The 16486-nt window shown below is 46.1% G+C and overlaps 1 protein-coding gene across 2 annotated transcripts in view; it reads left to right on the top strand.

Moving 5' to 3' along the window:
* The window catches only part of LOC147723983 (myosin regulatory light chain 2, smooth muscle minor isoform), a 45111-nt gene that overhangs the window by 17170 nt on the left and 11455 nt on the right, over positions 1-16486 (top strand). For both annotated transcript variants that reach the window (XM_086965591.1, XM_086965592.1), the window contains exon 2: positions 14386-14586. In XM_086965591.1, the coding sequence (XP_086821717.1) occupies positions 14403-14586 (184 nt within the window). In that variant the 5' untranslated portion in view covers positions 14386-14402. The remainder of the gene's footprint in view (positions 1-14385; positions 14587-16486) is intronic.

Here is a 16486-nt window from a genome sequence, read left to right as displayed (position 1 = left end):
AATCTGCAGCTCTACATGCCAAGAACAGATGCATACTTGTAAGTAGCATTTTCCTTTTTTTTTTTTTTTTAAAGTATTTCTGAAGAGAATTATGCATTTTAGGAATCTCAATCCACGCCAGCAACCTAAATTCTGATGAGTTGGATAGAAGGAATCGCAAGGTAGAGATTGTTCACAAGGGTTGAATGTGAGTACAGGCGCATTCTGGTCAGGGGAGCAGTCTGACCTAAGCAGGCGGGTGTTTTGTCCATCGCTGCTTTTTTGGTGCCTGCTGCTCTTGAGCCACATGACCACACAGACAGCAGCCTGCTGAGGGGAGGATCCAGGCAGGGCTTTTGATGCTGTGGTGTGGAGGTTGGGGCTAAGGACATGGCGGGCTAGGTTTCATGACTTCATCAAGCTTTGAATGCAATAAATCTGCGTGATTTGTAAGAATGTAGGATGTGATGTGGAAAAGAAAAAATAATCCCAGCAACTCTACTAGGCAATGGCCGAGTCAGTCACAGTTTTCTGTATGAAAGAGTTTGGTTTGAATTAGCTATCTATGTCAAATACAATTTAAAGTCATGTTTCTTTGTGAATTACAAATCTGCTGCAGCAGGGATAACTTTTTTGCAGAGTTAAACAAGGACTCTATGGCTTGTGCTGAATGCATGCAGTAATGTGATCAGGTTTAATAAGATATGCCTCTAAGCGCCTAAAACATGGTGGCTTTGCAGTGCTACAATTCTACTCCAATATAGCCCTTTACCTTCACGACTATCATTTCACACTGGCTCTGACATGCTGCTCGCAGCTGGGTCACTTCATACAACACAGCAGGACACACTGACATGCGATGTAAGCATTGTCATGTTAAATGCCACAAACTCCGAAACCAAGCACAGTGATAGTGGCTCAAAAGGGGTCAGAAGGGTCTCCGATGGCCGATATGAAAAGAAGCTTCATTGCCCCCACTAAGGCTACCCGTATCGAGATGAGTGGTCTGTTTGGGCCTAAGATGCGTCTCTCCCAGGCAAGGGGCGGGGCTTAGAGATCATTGGTGTAGTGGCACCGGGCTGAGATGAGCTGTCTGGGACGAAGCTGTGTCTCTCATAGTCAGGGGGCGTATTTATCAATGGCACCGGGCCAGGATGAGTTGTCTGTTTGGGTCGACGCTGTGTCTCTCACAGTGGGGGGGGTAGATATCATTGGTGCAACAGGAGCAGTGGCACCGGGCAGAGATGAGTAGTCTGGGCCGAAGCTGTATCTCTCACAGCCAAGGGGCGTAGATATCATTGGTGCCCATTATAGCCAGCATCGCATGGAGCGGCAGACATACCCTTGACTGCCTCCTGACTAAGGAAAAGGGCACCTATTATGATCCTTGAATGATCGATCCTTGACACCTGGTGATGTAAATTGAGCACACCAGACCTTCTGCTTCTCGGGTACATTGAGCCTTGCAGCACATTTATGGAATTTTACCTGGGTAGCCAGTCTTGGCTCCAGGTTCAGGTTGCATCACAGTCCTGATGAAGACTCTCAGCAAAGGTTGAAAATTCCCACTGCATAGTAGTCAAAACGTCGACGCTCTGCCAATGATCAAGGCCTGTACCTACATTCTTAACCTTCCATTTGAAATTGCTTTAAGTGCACAATGATATTTACAGAATTTTTGTAAATTGTACTTGGACAGGCTTGCAGCAACTGATCTTTGTTATCAGTATATGTAAAATATCTAATTTATTACCCTTTATTCTTTGATTCAACTTCTCACTACCCAACACCACTACCTTACTTTCCTTTCACCTATCCTTTTGCGCACAACCTATGGTTACTGTTAAAGTAATGTCTTGATTTGCTCAGAAATAAATATCTTGTAATTTATTACAGAAATTTTGCGCTTGTTTGATGTGTGGTCTTATTTACTTGTTTTAATGCATAAATCAGGGATTTTGTACATGCGTTATTTAGTGTTTTAGGTTATTTGCTAACCAAGTTGTAATGCTCAATGCAACATACAATTGTGAGGTTTTCTTTTGTTGGTCGCGGACCACATTTATTTATTTATATCGTAAAGCGCGCTGTAACCCTGCGGGCATCCTGGCGCTGAAGAAAGGTGCAACAAAAACAGTCAATCTTGAGAGCATGAGGAAGGTGTCTCGACAAGGGTCTGTTATTATTACCCCTGGGGAGGGGGGGGGGGGGGGGGGTTATACCCTTGGAAAGAGCCAGGTCTTGTTTTTTTTTTTACTGAACAGCAGTAATTCGCTGATTTTCCTGGTTTCAATTGGAAGGCTATTCCAGAGGCGGGCCGCTGCTTCGCTAAAGCTCTGCCACCCTGGGGCGCTTTTCTAATCCTAGGTATTCTGACAAGGATTGTGGAAGAGGAGCGGAGGGCCCGTGTGGGCTCGTACCACTGGAACTTGTCTTGGAGTGGCTTAGGGCCCTGACCATGAACTGCTTTGAAAACTGTGCATAGGGATTTGAAAAAAATCCTCTGTGGCACTGGGTGCCAGTGCAAGTCAGCCAGCGCATGAGTTGTTGAGGATAGGTGGGTTCGTGAAAGTGCCAACTTAGCTGCTGCCGCCTGGATACTCTGTAGTCTGGTAATCAGATATCCAGGTGATTCCAGTAACGAGGCGTTGCAGTAGTCCATGCGGCTGAGAATGGTACTCCTGACTACAGTTGTTCTTGCCTGTACCGGTAGCAAAGGTAGCAGCTTCCGGAGACCTCGCAATAAAGTGAAGCAACTGCCTACCAGTTTGTTGACGTGGGTCTCCAGATTTAAATTTTCATTAAAGCTGACCCCCAGATTCCGCACCATATTCACTGGTGTGTCAGTGGTCCATCCGAGGCTAAGGGCCAAAAGTCTGCAGGCAGGCTTCTGGCAATCCTCCCCACCTTGCATTGTAGGATCTCCGTTTTTCCGCTGTTGAAGTGGAGCGAGTTTCCCTTCAGCCATGTCGCCATTTCGCGCATGCAGGCATGGAAGCTATCTAATGAATCCGCCTGAGCACCATAAAGGGAGATCATAAGCTGTGTCATCAGCGTAGTTAATCATGCTGATGTCATAAACCTTGATGATACCCAACAGGGGTTGCATGTAAGCATTAAACAGGATGGGACTGATGGATGATCCCTGCGGGACCCCATGTGGAACTTTGGCAAATTCAGATTGGTATGGAGGGAGTGCCACTGCCTGCCACTTGTCGGACAAATACGAACGTAGCCAGTTAAGCGCCATTCCTTTCACTCAAAAGGTCTCCAGCCTTGTCAGCAGAATGTCGTGGTTCATCGTATCGAACGCGGTGGACAGGTCCAGCAGGATTAGGATTGCTGACTCGCCCCTGTCCGCCCTCATTCGTAGGTTATCCAGTACCATCACCAGTGCTGACTAAGTTGCATGGGCTGGTCTAAACCCAAACTGTTCCTCCTCTAGAATGTTATTCGTCTCCAGAAAGAGGAACAGGGACTTGCTAACCAGGCGTTCTGTGATCTTCATTGGATAGGGCAGGAGCGAAATTGGTCGATAGATCTTGTAGCAGCTAGGGTCAAGAGTTGATTTCTTCAGAAGAGGTGTGATAACGGCCTGCTTCCATCTAACCGGTACAGTGCCTGTACTGAGGGATTGACCACAAAGCTGTCTAAGAATAGGAAAGAATTCTGACCCGAATTCCTTCAAAATTTTGTGGGGCAGAGGATCCAGCGGTGATCCTGAGGAGATGCTAAGGGCTACTTGAGCAAACTTTCTCAGAAGGAATTGCAAAATTGTCCAGGGAGCACCTGGAGGGTGGATATTTGGCCATTTCATCTTCACCCTTCCTACTTGTCCCTGTGCTCTGATGTAGTGGTATGAGCAAAGGAGAGTCCTCCATACACTCTCCTATTTTTATTTATTTTGTCCTGGAAAAAGGAGGCCAGTCCATCACACAGCTCCTGCGAGGGTTTGATGTTACTAGTAGTGCAATAGGGGTGTGTCACTTCTCTCACTATTTTAAAGATGTCTCTTTATTTGTTGGCGCTTTTCAGTATGATGGCTGCAAAATGTTCTGCTTTGGCCGTCACTATTTTCTTTTTAGGTCGAGCCTAGACGAAAGCAAAGCAAAGCTTTGCTGTCTAGAGCGAGACAACTTATGTTGTCACTTTTGGGGGATGTGGACAGCAGACTGTCACGCGCTTCTCCTGCCGGAGATTTGACCTTGTGAACGCGCACGCTTTCGCGTTGGTGAATGCACGCAGGCACACACACTCACACACACACACACACACACGCGCGCAGGCAGGCACACAGACACACACACATACAGGCAAACTCACCCGCCCCTCTCGTCCCCCGACACCCTCCCTCCCTCACCGGCTCCTCTCCTGTCCCTCCGTGTCCAGACTCCGCAGCCCGCTCCGTTGTTTCTCCGCCCCTTCAGGACAGTTTGTGCGTGTCACGCCTCTCCTTTCTCCCGGCCGGAAATCCTATTTGCGTGTCAGGCCTCGTTTTCACCACGCTATTTTTTTTGTTTTGTTGCTGGCTCGTTTAAAACTGCGCTTGTATACGACTTCCCATAAACAGACGCATAATTTTCTTTATGGCATTCCTTTCTCTTGCCCGCATTATCTTCACCCTACCGCTCCCGCTTTTTTCAACACACACTTTTAGATGAGAAATGAAATGGAGGGGGCTCCACATTTGGTTTCGTAAGTGGGGAGTGGACGGGGGCACTGAGCAAAGGCCAGCTCTGCCACAGTCTGGAATATGCGTTTGCGCTGGTTATAAGTGAAAGCGTGCCTGTTGGGGGGGATGAGTGGGCGTGTACCTGCATGTGGCGGAACGGAGATCCTCTTCCGCAGATGTTTATATGAACCACACTTCTGTGCTTGCTCTGCACACCGCCCGCAGTCTGCGCTGGTGTCTTATTACAGAAGGAAGAGGAGGGCCCGGCCCTGTCCTCGCCCAGGCAGAGAGTACACTCTGAGCTGCGAAGGGCACCGCAGCGGGCAGACCTCTGCACAATCATCAGGTGCTTCAGTCCCCACGACAAGGACCTACATTTAAGCAAACCCCTTCCGTGGGGTTAGAGAGTAGGTAAGCCCCCCAAGGCAGTCCAGGTAGGTGACTATATCGCCGTCCTTACCTACCCACCCGCTGCTCTACGTTCACCTTAAGCTTAGTTCTCACTGAAGAGGAAAAACTACACCCTACGCAGAAACGCAGCCCCTGCCCGCAATGCCACCACCCATCCAGCAGCTACAACACATCCACCCTCCACCTCTCAGCTATAACGCACCACCGACAACAACCCGTCCTCTAGTCCCCACCTACAGCAATACTTCCTCACTACACCCGTCCTACAATTCGAACCGCTACACCCCTTTCACAAATCCACCCTCTTGTAACGTACCGTTTGCTACCTCTTGTTTAAATTGTTCTCTGTAATATGAAGACCATAACTCAGTGCCTACAAGCCTTAAGTACTCACAGCACATTCCCGTACCTACATGTCAAACATATACAAAGCACGCCTCAATGGCAGCTGAAAGTGTCAAACGTAACCGTGTCAATGACCAAGGCTATGATAGCTTCCAGCACTTGCTAGTGCCTCCTGTTGCCGGCTCGTCAACTTGCACCGAAGTAAGTGCTTGTCTCTGGTAATGACAGCACACCTTGGCATTATTCATAAGTACCCACAACACCCCTGATCAGTAGCAGTACTTCTGGGGTTCTTACCTCCGAGCCCTCTTTAAACCGCGGCAGGGGTGGAAACTCAAGCTACATATTTTCCATGTCCCCGAGCCTAGCTGGTGCGCAGGGTGGAAGAAAGGCGCCTGGGTTTGGCGGAGCGGTTATTTTGGTAATACAGGTGACGGTTCCTTGTGATCCAGTGCAAGAACAGCTAGCAATTATAATTCAGCCGCCATGCTGCTCCTATTCAACGGGGGCGGGCAAGCGCGGCCCCGTGCTCCCGGAACTTTTGCTTCCGGGCCAGCATTGCCAGAGACACAGGCGGGTGGATCTAGAGGGCAGCGAAGCTCGCTTAATCTCCTCTCTAGGTGCTTTCCCGGCCTCCCTGTCCGAGGCTTGTTTCCATTGCAACTTCATTAGAACAAGGTATTGTGGCTGTTAGCAATGTGGCTATGGTAAACATCAATGATGCCTACAAGGTTGAAAGGAAGACTTTCTAATTTGTATTGTGACGATCCCAAGCCTGTCTCTTTGCAAACCCGCATCTTTGCACGACCAAAGGCATTTGTTGCAATTGTGTGCACAGACTGAGGGACCTGCAACACGATAGAAAATGTGAACAAAACACGCAGTGAGGAAATAAGAATGTTAAAGTTATATGACCTGTGAGAGAGTCTGAAACCCCAAACTTAAACCATTACAACCATTTTGGTTGAGAGCTAACTAGTTTAAGTAGCAAGGAAACACACGTCGACACTAATGTCTACTCTGTGAGTATTGTGCAGCTGTGGGCTTGCTGCTAATGATTATACTGATACAGATTGGGAGTTCCCAGAACAGATCTGCTTGCTCAAACTACCGACAATGCAGACTTTGGACGTCATTTAGGGGTCGCCCTGGCTTGCACTTTGCTGCTATCCTTGCATTGCCTTAGTGTCTCCTGGCATAAGAGGTGGCAAATTCAGTGCCAGAAACACAGAGCTCCACTCGCTTGATTTTCTGTAAATTTTTGTAACACTAATAGTGAATAAATAAAATATTTTATTCACTAATAGTGTAATAAAAATGGAATACAATAAGCTGGACTATGCCTTTCCATGGCCGCTGGGGTAAGTAAACAAGCATTTGCAATGCAATAGGTGACACATTTGCGAGAGTTTGAGCTATTGGCATTGTAAATGATAATGCCATTTATTTATGTGTTGGTTTTCAAAACAGATAAAAAAAGGCATTATCATGAACAATGTCAATAGCTTAAACTTTTGCAAATGCGAGACCTATTGCATTGCAAATGTTTGTTTGTATTTTATTATTGAAAGTCCCCAGTATAATCTATTCTGCTCAGTGTAATCCCTCCTCCAGTGCCTTTCAGCCGTTTTACAGGAGATCTTAAGATTTCTCAGGCTTTCCGTGTACCAAGGTGCGAACGGGCTGCCTCGTTTCCTGGTCACTTTCAGCGGGGCAATTTGCTCAAGTTTCTCGGTTGTGTTCACAGAGAGTGCAGTAGTTCTCTGTGATGTTACTCTCTATGTTAAAGAGGGCTTCTATCTAAATCAGGGACTCTCCTGTTTTCCCTTTTTTTGATAGCCCTTTCCAGTCTCGACTGATGAAGGTCCTGATTTGTTTGGCCACAGGCCTTGCGTTTAGGGTTTGGGCATTAAATGTAACTAAATGGTGGTCCGACCATCCCACTGGTAGGATTTCTCCCATGATCATGGCATCCTCTTCTGCGAAGAGTAAGTCTAAAATGTGGCCTTCCCTATGTGTTGGTTTGGTCACCCATTGTTTTAGTCCCAGATTGGCACAGGACTGTGTTATATTGTGGAAGGCTGTATCTAATTTACCATTAGTCAACAAGTTAAAGTCCCCCAGCACTAGTAGTCTGGTGTGTGTGAGTGTCATATTGTTGATAACTCCAATCAGTTCCTGCTGTTGCATGGCATTGATGGCCCCTGGTGGTCTGTAACACACCATGCCAGTTAGGCAGTGTCCTGATTCATTTTTATCGCGAATCCAAGGAACTCTGCGCATGATATTTCATCTATGTCCAGCATAGTGATATTCAATTCTTCCCTGAAGATAATTCCAGTTCCTCTCTCTCTTCCCCCCCCCCACCCCCCCACCCCCGAGCCTGGGGTTGTGGTGGACCTTGTATCCCATGGGGCAAGCTGGTCCCAGCTCTGACTCCAACCCAGCCACCGTCCATGTTTCTGTTAAAAACAGGACATCCAGGTTGTTGGACTCTTATCAGTAGCTGTGTCTCGGTTGCATGCTTGGGAAGGGATCTAACATTGAGCAAGCCACAACTTAAGCCGCCCTTTCTCCTTAAATCGTGTGCTGGCTCGAACGTGTTGTCAGGCAAGTTATGGCTGTATTGAACTTCCCTATGTGTTACAGCTGCCTTATTTCCTAGTGATTTATACTTTGACTGATCAGCTCGTGACCGTGATAATATTGGAAGAGTGTTTATATGCGGCAGGCGGGTCAAGCAGTTTGGACAGTGATTTTTGTCCGTGCATTGTGTTTGGTGTAACTCGTAGGCAGGTTGCCTTTCCTTTTAGAGGGTCAAGCTCCAAAAGTGACTCCCTATTGTAACGAATGACCCGTTTGTTCGGGGTAGACCGACCAGGGGGGGTGGCCCTGAGCCCGGTCCGAGCGCAGACGGGCTTGCCTTTGCAGCGCCGCTGGCGCGGTCGCGCCATGGTGTTCTTTTATGTGGGTCAGCCGGAGTTTCCGATATCATTGGTGCAGGAGGTGCAGTGGCACCGGGCAGCGATCAGCAGTCTGGGCTGGAGCTGTGTCTTTCAGTCGGGGGGGGGGGGTAGATATCATATGTGCTGCAGGTGCAGTGGCACTAGGCCAGGAGGAGTTGTCTGTTTGGGTTGAAGCTGTGTCACTCACAGTGAGGGGCGGGGCGTAGATATCCATGGTGCTGCCGGTGCAGTGGGACCGGGCCAGGAGGAGTTGTCTCTTTGGATCGAAGGTGCGTCACTCACAGGGTCGTAGAGATCTGGTGCAGCAGGTGCAGTGGCACAGGGCAGAGATTAGCAGTCTGACTAAAATTCGGCCTTCGCTTCAAGGGGCGAGGGGAATTAGAAATTCTCCTGCAGGGTAATGTTTGGGAGTGGCTGGTACCACTGTCCCTCCCTTTCAAAGGGCATCCTCAGGAGATTGTTTGCTTCTTGACAGCCTGTTTGCCACTGCTGCTGCAGCTGTGATATGGTTGGGAATGACGGCACGCGTTTTCATGAAGGAACTGCGACTATTCTAACCGTCTTCGCTTAAGAAAATCGTCTGTCCGTGCAGTAGCCGAACTACACGTGTTTTTTTTTTTTGTTTTTTTTTTTTGGGCTAATCTCCATCCGTAAGAAAGTGCTCTTTTCTCTAGAAAAAAACTAAGAAAACAAGTGCGAAGCAGAAGCACTAAGTGGCCACTCATTTGTATTGGGGCAGACTGTTGTTTCCATCAGTTACTTGTATAGGTGCACCGTGGATATGTGTTTGCAGAATGTGAGTGTTAAGATACTTAAGGCACAACAGACAGGCAGAGGAGCGCCAAGGAGAACACACCAGGGAAAGGAGCTGCAGCGCAAGCTCAAGTCGTCATGGGCAAACGCTCTTTTGGGACCAAGCTGAAGGCATCCCAAACATCTCATGTACACCCAAACAATCCATCATCCATCCAGGAGAAATACAATGTCACTTATGCGAGACTGGACTCCTTGGCCTCTTGTACTAGAGGAACAGGGAAACGGTCTACTGTCGATGATGCAGGTGACCAGAGCCTGGTATGAGAGGACAATATTCACCCTCCGCTATGGTGGGGATAACTTTGTGGTAGCACATTCTCCAGCTAGGCATTCGACCCAAAAGAGAACTCGTAAAGTCCCTCGCAGTGAACAGATTTATTCAGATGGTACAACACATAGTTATTCGATATGCTGCACAAAAGCAGTGGTTCCTAGCTTTTGGGATATGGGTAGAACCTTTGACCGACACTCTAGTCATAATTTAGCATTCTGGTCCAGTTTTTTTTCTTTTCATTTTCTAGGTTTTTTTTGGTTACCAAGTCTGCTGATTATTCCATTGCAGGTTGAGCTGCTTGCAATTTGGCAGCAGCATGAAGTTCAAACTACAGGTATTGTGCTCTTGTGCTGGGAAAAGTCGCATATCTTAATGAACATATACTATCCTAATTCATTATTAATGGTAAAGACTTCCCAGGGCGGGGGCCATGCCCCCATGCATTGGGATTGTGTCAGTTCCCAATTAGCACAGGCGTAATCGCATATCTTAATGAACATATACTATCCTAATTCATTATTAATGGTAAAGACTTCCCAGGGCGGGGGCCATGCCCCCATGCATTGGGATCGTGTCAGTTCCCAATTAGCACAGGCGTAATCTATTTTACTGAAGGGGCCATGCACGCCCGTGTGGACCCCTCCATAAATCTCCAGCCCTTGGGGCTCAAAAAGGAGGTGCAAACATCTGCGGCTCCCATGGCACTATGTATGTAGAACATAGCCCCAGTTTCCTGTGGACTTCATTCCCATTTATTGACAAAGGCCTCAGAAAAGTGTGCAAAAAATTGAAACCTTTCCTGATAGGATTGCCTTTCGTTATTAGGCTTGTGTATGGTGGTATACTGTTAGAAAACAACTATTTTGAGTTGCTTTCAACTAAAATCTATACTATTTTGAGGTCAGGGTTATTAACTCTTTGTATCCGACTTCTACATTGTATCCGACTTCTACATCTCCTTTTCATGTGATTAATGAACACATTTCTATACTCTGATTACCACGTATGGTGTCTTGCAAAACTATAGATATGCTGGATAACTTGGTCAAACACATGGAAGAGGCTGCATTAGTCGTTCGACCTTTTTCCTGGTTCAGACAGTACTAAAAGTTCCCACAGATGTCTTTTTGCCACAAGTAGAAGTTGCACGGAAACCCATGGATGACATAAAGACTGAGGGCAAAAGATGATTTTGTGGCACTGTGGATTTCACAATTACGGAAATAGGATTTATAAAAACCAGACGTTTGTTTTTTATGTTAGGGCGTCAGCAGAATTTTGAATAAACTCTGTACAAGAGACCGATTATGGTGCAAAGATGAAATTCGGTTTAGTTGGTTTAAATCGAAAGAATGAAATGGAAGGATGAATAGTGACCAATCTATCATTACAACACCTGTACTGCACATATTGGGCTAGATGGCCTACTGGGTTCCATGGAATTCTGTTCATTTATCCTGCAAAATTATTTTCCATTTCCTAATCACCCCCCCACACACACCATTCCCTTGTAAATCGTGACGTACTTGCACCCCCCTGGTCAAAACTGGTTCTGCTTTCTGTATTGTGCCCTTCACAATTCTGACACTATATACTTACATAACCTCGTCAAGCTATTAAAAACAAACAAGATGCCTGCGCTCCTCTCATGGAAAGCTGGTCATCACACTTTGCATGTTTAGAGGCAAAACACAGCACCCTTTTTTTCCAGCTACCTAGCACCTAATCTCTGGAATAAGCTTCCAGATTAATTCTTCCCTGTCCTTCTGAATCTGTCTTCAGAAAGAAATTTAACACTTGGCTGTTCGCTTCTTAATCCTGGAGTTTGGTAGTCTGCTGTGCTAGAGCCAGGATGCCCTTAGTGGGTGCTAATTATTATGAAACTGTAGTCGTCCCTAGGTAGAAAAGTTCAAACAAAAAGCTAAACAACATGTGCAAATCAAAACCTTGTTTTTAATATATAATTATCCATAAATAAAATTCCAGAACAAAGTGAGGAAAGTATGGAGATATAGGTGTAATGTCGTGGTGTCACCAGAAAGTACACGTGTCACAATTGCATTAACAGAGATACAGCATGTCTGTCTCTTATCCTCGCGAGAAAAGGTATTTATTAGTGGCTACATGCAACCAGGTAACGCGTTTCCACTGCGAAAGCGGTCTTTATCAAACCCCAAATATATATAGATGGATCTAAATATCGATATCACTGAAAGCAGAGCCTGTATATATTGTCGACGGTGTTTTGATCTTTATCCGAATAATAGGATCATCATCGGGACAGGTACAGTGTAGGCTTAAGTAATAACGACAATCAATTGCTTCACAAAGGACGAGGAATCGTCAAAAGTTAATGAGGAGCTGACGGTATTGAGAATTAACTCCAATCCATGTCGGGCATTTAAACATTTTCGGAAGATAAGCGAGGGCTCCCACTGTGATGTGGAACTGCTGAGGATCTCGATAATGTAGTCCCTGCTCCGCCTCTCTCGCAAAAGGCTGCACACAAACTTCCAAGGATATCCGGGTCTGCCTCCTCTACCGGGACCAAGTGGGTGCTTTACAAAATCCCTAGTCATGTTAAAATAGTAACAACATGCATAAGACAACAACTCTTATCAGAGGACCTGTAGAGCTATGACGTCATGGGGCGTTAGTAGTTTTAAAAAAGGTTAGAGCTATGCACTATGTAATGCTACGTCATTGCACTTGGTCCAATTTTTTTTGTTTTTAATATATTTTTACAATTCTGCTTCTTTTGTAGCAACTAACGTTCTTAAGCACATCTAAGCAAAGCATAAAGGGTGGTGGGTGGTAGACCCTCAGTGATGTGTTTTCTTTGATATTTTTGTCACAGAAGGGAAGTTGTTTTCCAGTTGAGATGGTTGGGTGCATCAAGTCGGATTCCACATTTAAGCGGGGCAGACTCGCCTTTGGATTCACGTCTCCCTTGTTTATATGGACTTTTTCACCCTGTGGCTTTGTGAACGTTTGTTTCCTAGCAGAGGGAAGGCCAATTGTCACGCCAGTGCACATTTGCCTCTCCCTGTTGTTGCACACACATTCCTGCCCTGTTTATTTATAGTTTGATCTAAAAGCACATTGGGCAGATGTCTTTCCTGCCCGTCACGGCTGAATGTTGTCCGCATAACGCAAGCATTAAAAGCGTAACCTTGATCAGTGCATGAAATCACAGAAGTGCTATTTGTAGCCGGGCTCGGTCAGATATAGTCGATGCATTGTGGTCGGTACCTCAGCCTGAGGTCTGACTGCGCGCCACTCACATCGCCCAACAGAGGTAACCAGTCGCTACTTTACGCTTTAAATGTATGCGAATTGTTGGATTCGTGGAAAAGCTTATACTACTTTTTGGTCAGTTGTCGTCGTCCCCGTCCCCCCTCTTTCCTTTTCGTGAACATACGACATTCTAATGGAAAGCTCCGGAACGTTATTCATGAAAAACAGCATACGTGTTGTATACGGTGGTTGGCAGCGAGGGTGGAGCAGGCGTCTATAGCGAGTAGAATGGTTGATTTATATTGTGAATAATCCTGCTTTTGCCTAGTAATTTATGCACACTTTTGTTTTCTGCCTCCAGTAAGGCTCGCTTGGATTTAACGTTTACAGTTCGGACATTTCCTTGTAAGAACACGTTTGTTAGTTTAGCCACAAAATATTAGTTTGTTGATGGAGAGTGCAGCTGACTGTATGTTCTAGGCCTCTATGCATGCAGTATGTCTGCTAGACTGACGAGACTGGCGAAGTCACGGCTGGCTCGAAGCTGGCAGGCATTTATTGGGCATGGGGTGGAGTAGAATTGGATGCAGCGATTCAGCTCGCATTTGTGTTGGAAGGGCCAGAAAATACGATTAATCGAGTTGGTTTAAAGGCGCCACCAAGTATGCATTTCATTGGACTAAGCCTGCTCTGACGCCCCACTTGCTGAACTGCATGCTGGGATGTAAGGGAAGGGACTCACGTTTTAGAACTGCGTCATGCGTCCAAGATGCGATGAAACGAGTGAAGTAGATGTCATTTGTAAAATCATCTGGACAAGGACAAGGAACTGATTGCAATGGCAAATCCTACTTTAATTTGCCAGTGACGTGCAGGATCGTGATACCAAGTACTAGGTGGAATGACGTTTAAAACAAGCCACACGTTGCATTACTCGAATCATAGCGTTGTGGCATCTGCAGTGGCAAGTCCTCCACTAAGGTGGAGAAGCTTCCCCTCTGCGCAAAAAGGAAAAATAAAATGACCATAACGAATCTGTATTGTCATTTTACTTTTCCTATTGCATGCAGTCAACTGCCTGTGTGGGGCGGGGCTGGCCAGAGCAGGGGAGGAGTGGTTTGCACTCTCAAAGTGTGCGTCAACTGTTTGGCCGACACTCTTGGGCCGACCAAACCGTTTGTGCGCACTTCGCATGTTCCTATCAGGCTGCATCGGTGTACACCCCGTGGTCAGGAACATGCAGAGGCCCACTGTTCCAGTCTGAGCGCTGATCCACGGTGCTCAGATCAAATCAATCGCAATGCTGTATTCTAGCGTTGCGATTGGCTTGGGGGAGCGTGTGTGCTGGATGCTTCCTTCTGCTGCTGGACTGCAGAAAGGAGTAGGAGGAGGCAGCTTTCCGAGGTAAGTGTTTTTTTTTTATTTTGTAATAACCCCCCTCCCCCAATCCGTTAGCAGGCGCTACTGGGGATCCGCTGTAGATTTCTTCACGCTAGATTAGAACTTGCATTTTTATCTTATTGTATAAAATGTTAAGTCTGCTTAGGCTTGTTGGTCCGACATCCACGTGTATATGCAGACTGTAGTGTTGTGCTAAAAAATCTACAATAACTTGCGTACCTGCGTTGCAGTTTAAAACATTGTGTGACCAATTTTTATATTAATGCTTTGTTTTTATTTTTTAGCCACCAAAACCGCCATCATGTCCAGCAAAAGAGCAAAGACCAAGACCACCAAGAAGCGTCCTCAGCGTGCGACTTCCAATGTCTTTGCTATGTTTGATCAGTCCCAGATCCAGGAGTTTAAAGAGGCCTTTAATATGATCGACCAGAATCGAGATGGCTTCATTGACAAGGAGGATCTACATGACATGCTAGCCTCATTGGGTAACTTTCTCCTTTTGGTTCCTGTTGAGGAAAAAAAAGTATGGCTTTAAGTTGGATGAAAAAAACTGAGGTTGTGGGTCATCAAAGGGGTGCGGACTATGTAAATTATGTAATTAACACGTGGCTTTAATGTCTAAGGTAAAAGTCTGTACTTGGCATAGCGTGCGGCAAGACTGGTACTTTGTTGTTTGTCATTACATCCAGATATATAATACAGCAAGTAACATTATGAACAACAATCCAACACTATTGGCTTTGTCAATAGTTTTTAGTTGCATAAGATAAATAAGCAACAACTATGGCTTCGTTGTATATAATATTGAAAATGCTTAAACTCTGAAATGACAGTATCAAAGACCTGCAAGTCTTTTCGAAGTTACCTCAAAGGCAGTGAAAGGTGGCACTGCTGCAGAGTTAAGATTTATCTTTCACCCTGAGGGTGAGTGCAAAAATGGAGAGCCTGATAGGGACCTGTCTTGGCACCTACTTTTTAACACTACCGGTGCTGAGCACTGGCAGTACCTGGCCAACTTGAAGCCATATTTGTCTATCACACACCCATACTTGCCAACCCTCCCAAGTCAGGCAGGAGACTACTGATTTGAAGGCTAGTCTCCTGCTTCCCGATACCTGCTAGCAAATAAATCTGAATTCTCTGCCGGCTTCAGTTGACCGGGCCTGGCATTGTGTAAATCCGTGTAATACCTGTAACCTGCTCCTCCAGGCCTGTGCTTAACATTACCATCACGCTCTCTCTGCTTGCCATATAGGGCTTTCTCCGTGCTTTTGACGGATAAGAAAAACAACTAATACATTTGGGTTTCTAATGTCTAATCTTGGAGCAGCAGACTGGCAAAGCCCATTCATGAAAGTACAAATGATGCAAGAGGGAGGTTGCTGTACTGTTCCTATGTAGAAAAGGGGAAAATTTAGCTGGCATGACCAAAGGTGTTTGAATGGCACCTTGGGGCATCCATTGTGTTGGATGTATTTGCCTCACACACCCCGAAGGATGTCATGCTTCATCATCGGCGTTTGCTCCTCATCGGGGAGGCGGTGCAATCCCCGACGGGCTCACCTCAAGAGGGGCTCTTTGGCGGAGATCTTTTATCCAACAGCCTTATGGTGAAGTGGGGGTGTGTGGGCAGGGTGGTATGTGATGATGATGTGGTTGCTAAAATGTAGCTAGGGGTACCGGAATTCACTTTATTCTGGGGGTCCCCTGGCTGCAATTAAAACGTGTGGCTAGCTTGCTAGGTGTCAACAGATAAGGTTGAGTGACACTAGAGAAGACTAGAGAAAAGTGGTCGACATGTTTCACGCATTGGGTCAAGTTACCCGCGATTCTTCAGGACCTTACAAAAAGTGAGAAAGGGGAACATGCTCGTGTCATGTATATGTTGTATGTTACCTCTGTGGGGTCTCCTATGCCTAAACATAGAGAAAAGGAACAAAAATCATTAATACATTTTGCAATAGTCAAAAAGAATGTTATGTCAATGCCAGGAGGTGTAGAACACGTGGCATGCTGGCGGTATTGTGAACTATTGAGCACAATTAATGCATGCCTGGAAACATTGAGCGTGCATGGCACACTCAAAAACTGTGTGAAATGGGGCGGTAGTGGTGTAGAAGGGTGATATTTTAAAAACAGTGATTAAAAGAGCAGCAGTTTAGGAGGGGTGTAATACCCATTTAGACTTAAATCATGTACAGTGCGAGTAGTCTAGGCACCCTTAGAAAAGGTAAGTATTATATGGCATGTCTATGGCAAGAACCAGACAAAAAATCACAAGCACACACTTTTGTTTAACAGAATGCTCTGTCCACATAGTATGTAATCCCTACTCACCTATAGGTCAGGGACTAAATGCCACATGAGGGTCGGCGGGATTGGACA

This window comes from Lissotriton vulgaris, chromosome 4_1 (genome assembly GCF_964263255.1).
Source record: "Lissotriton vulgaris chromosome 4_1, aLisVul1.2, whole genome shotgun sequence".
In the NCBI taxonomy this organism is placed as follows: domain Eukaryota; kingdom Metazoa; phylum Chordata; class Amphibia; order Caudata; family Salamandridae; genus Lissotriton; species Lissotriton vulgaris.
This window is presented reverse-complemented; position numbering and strand designations above follow the sequence as displayed.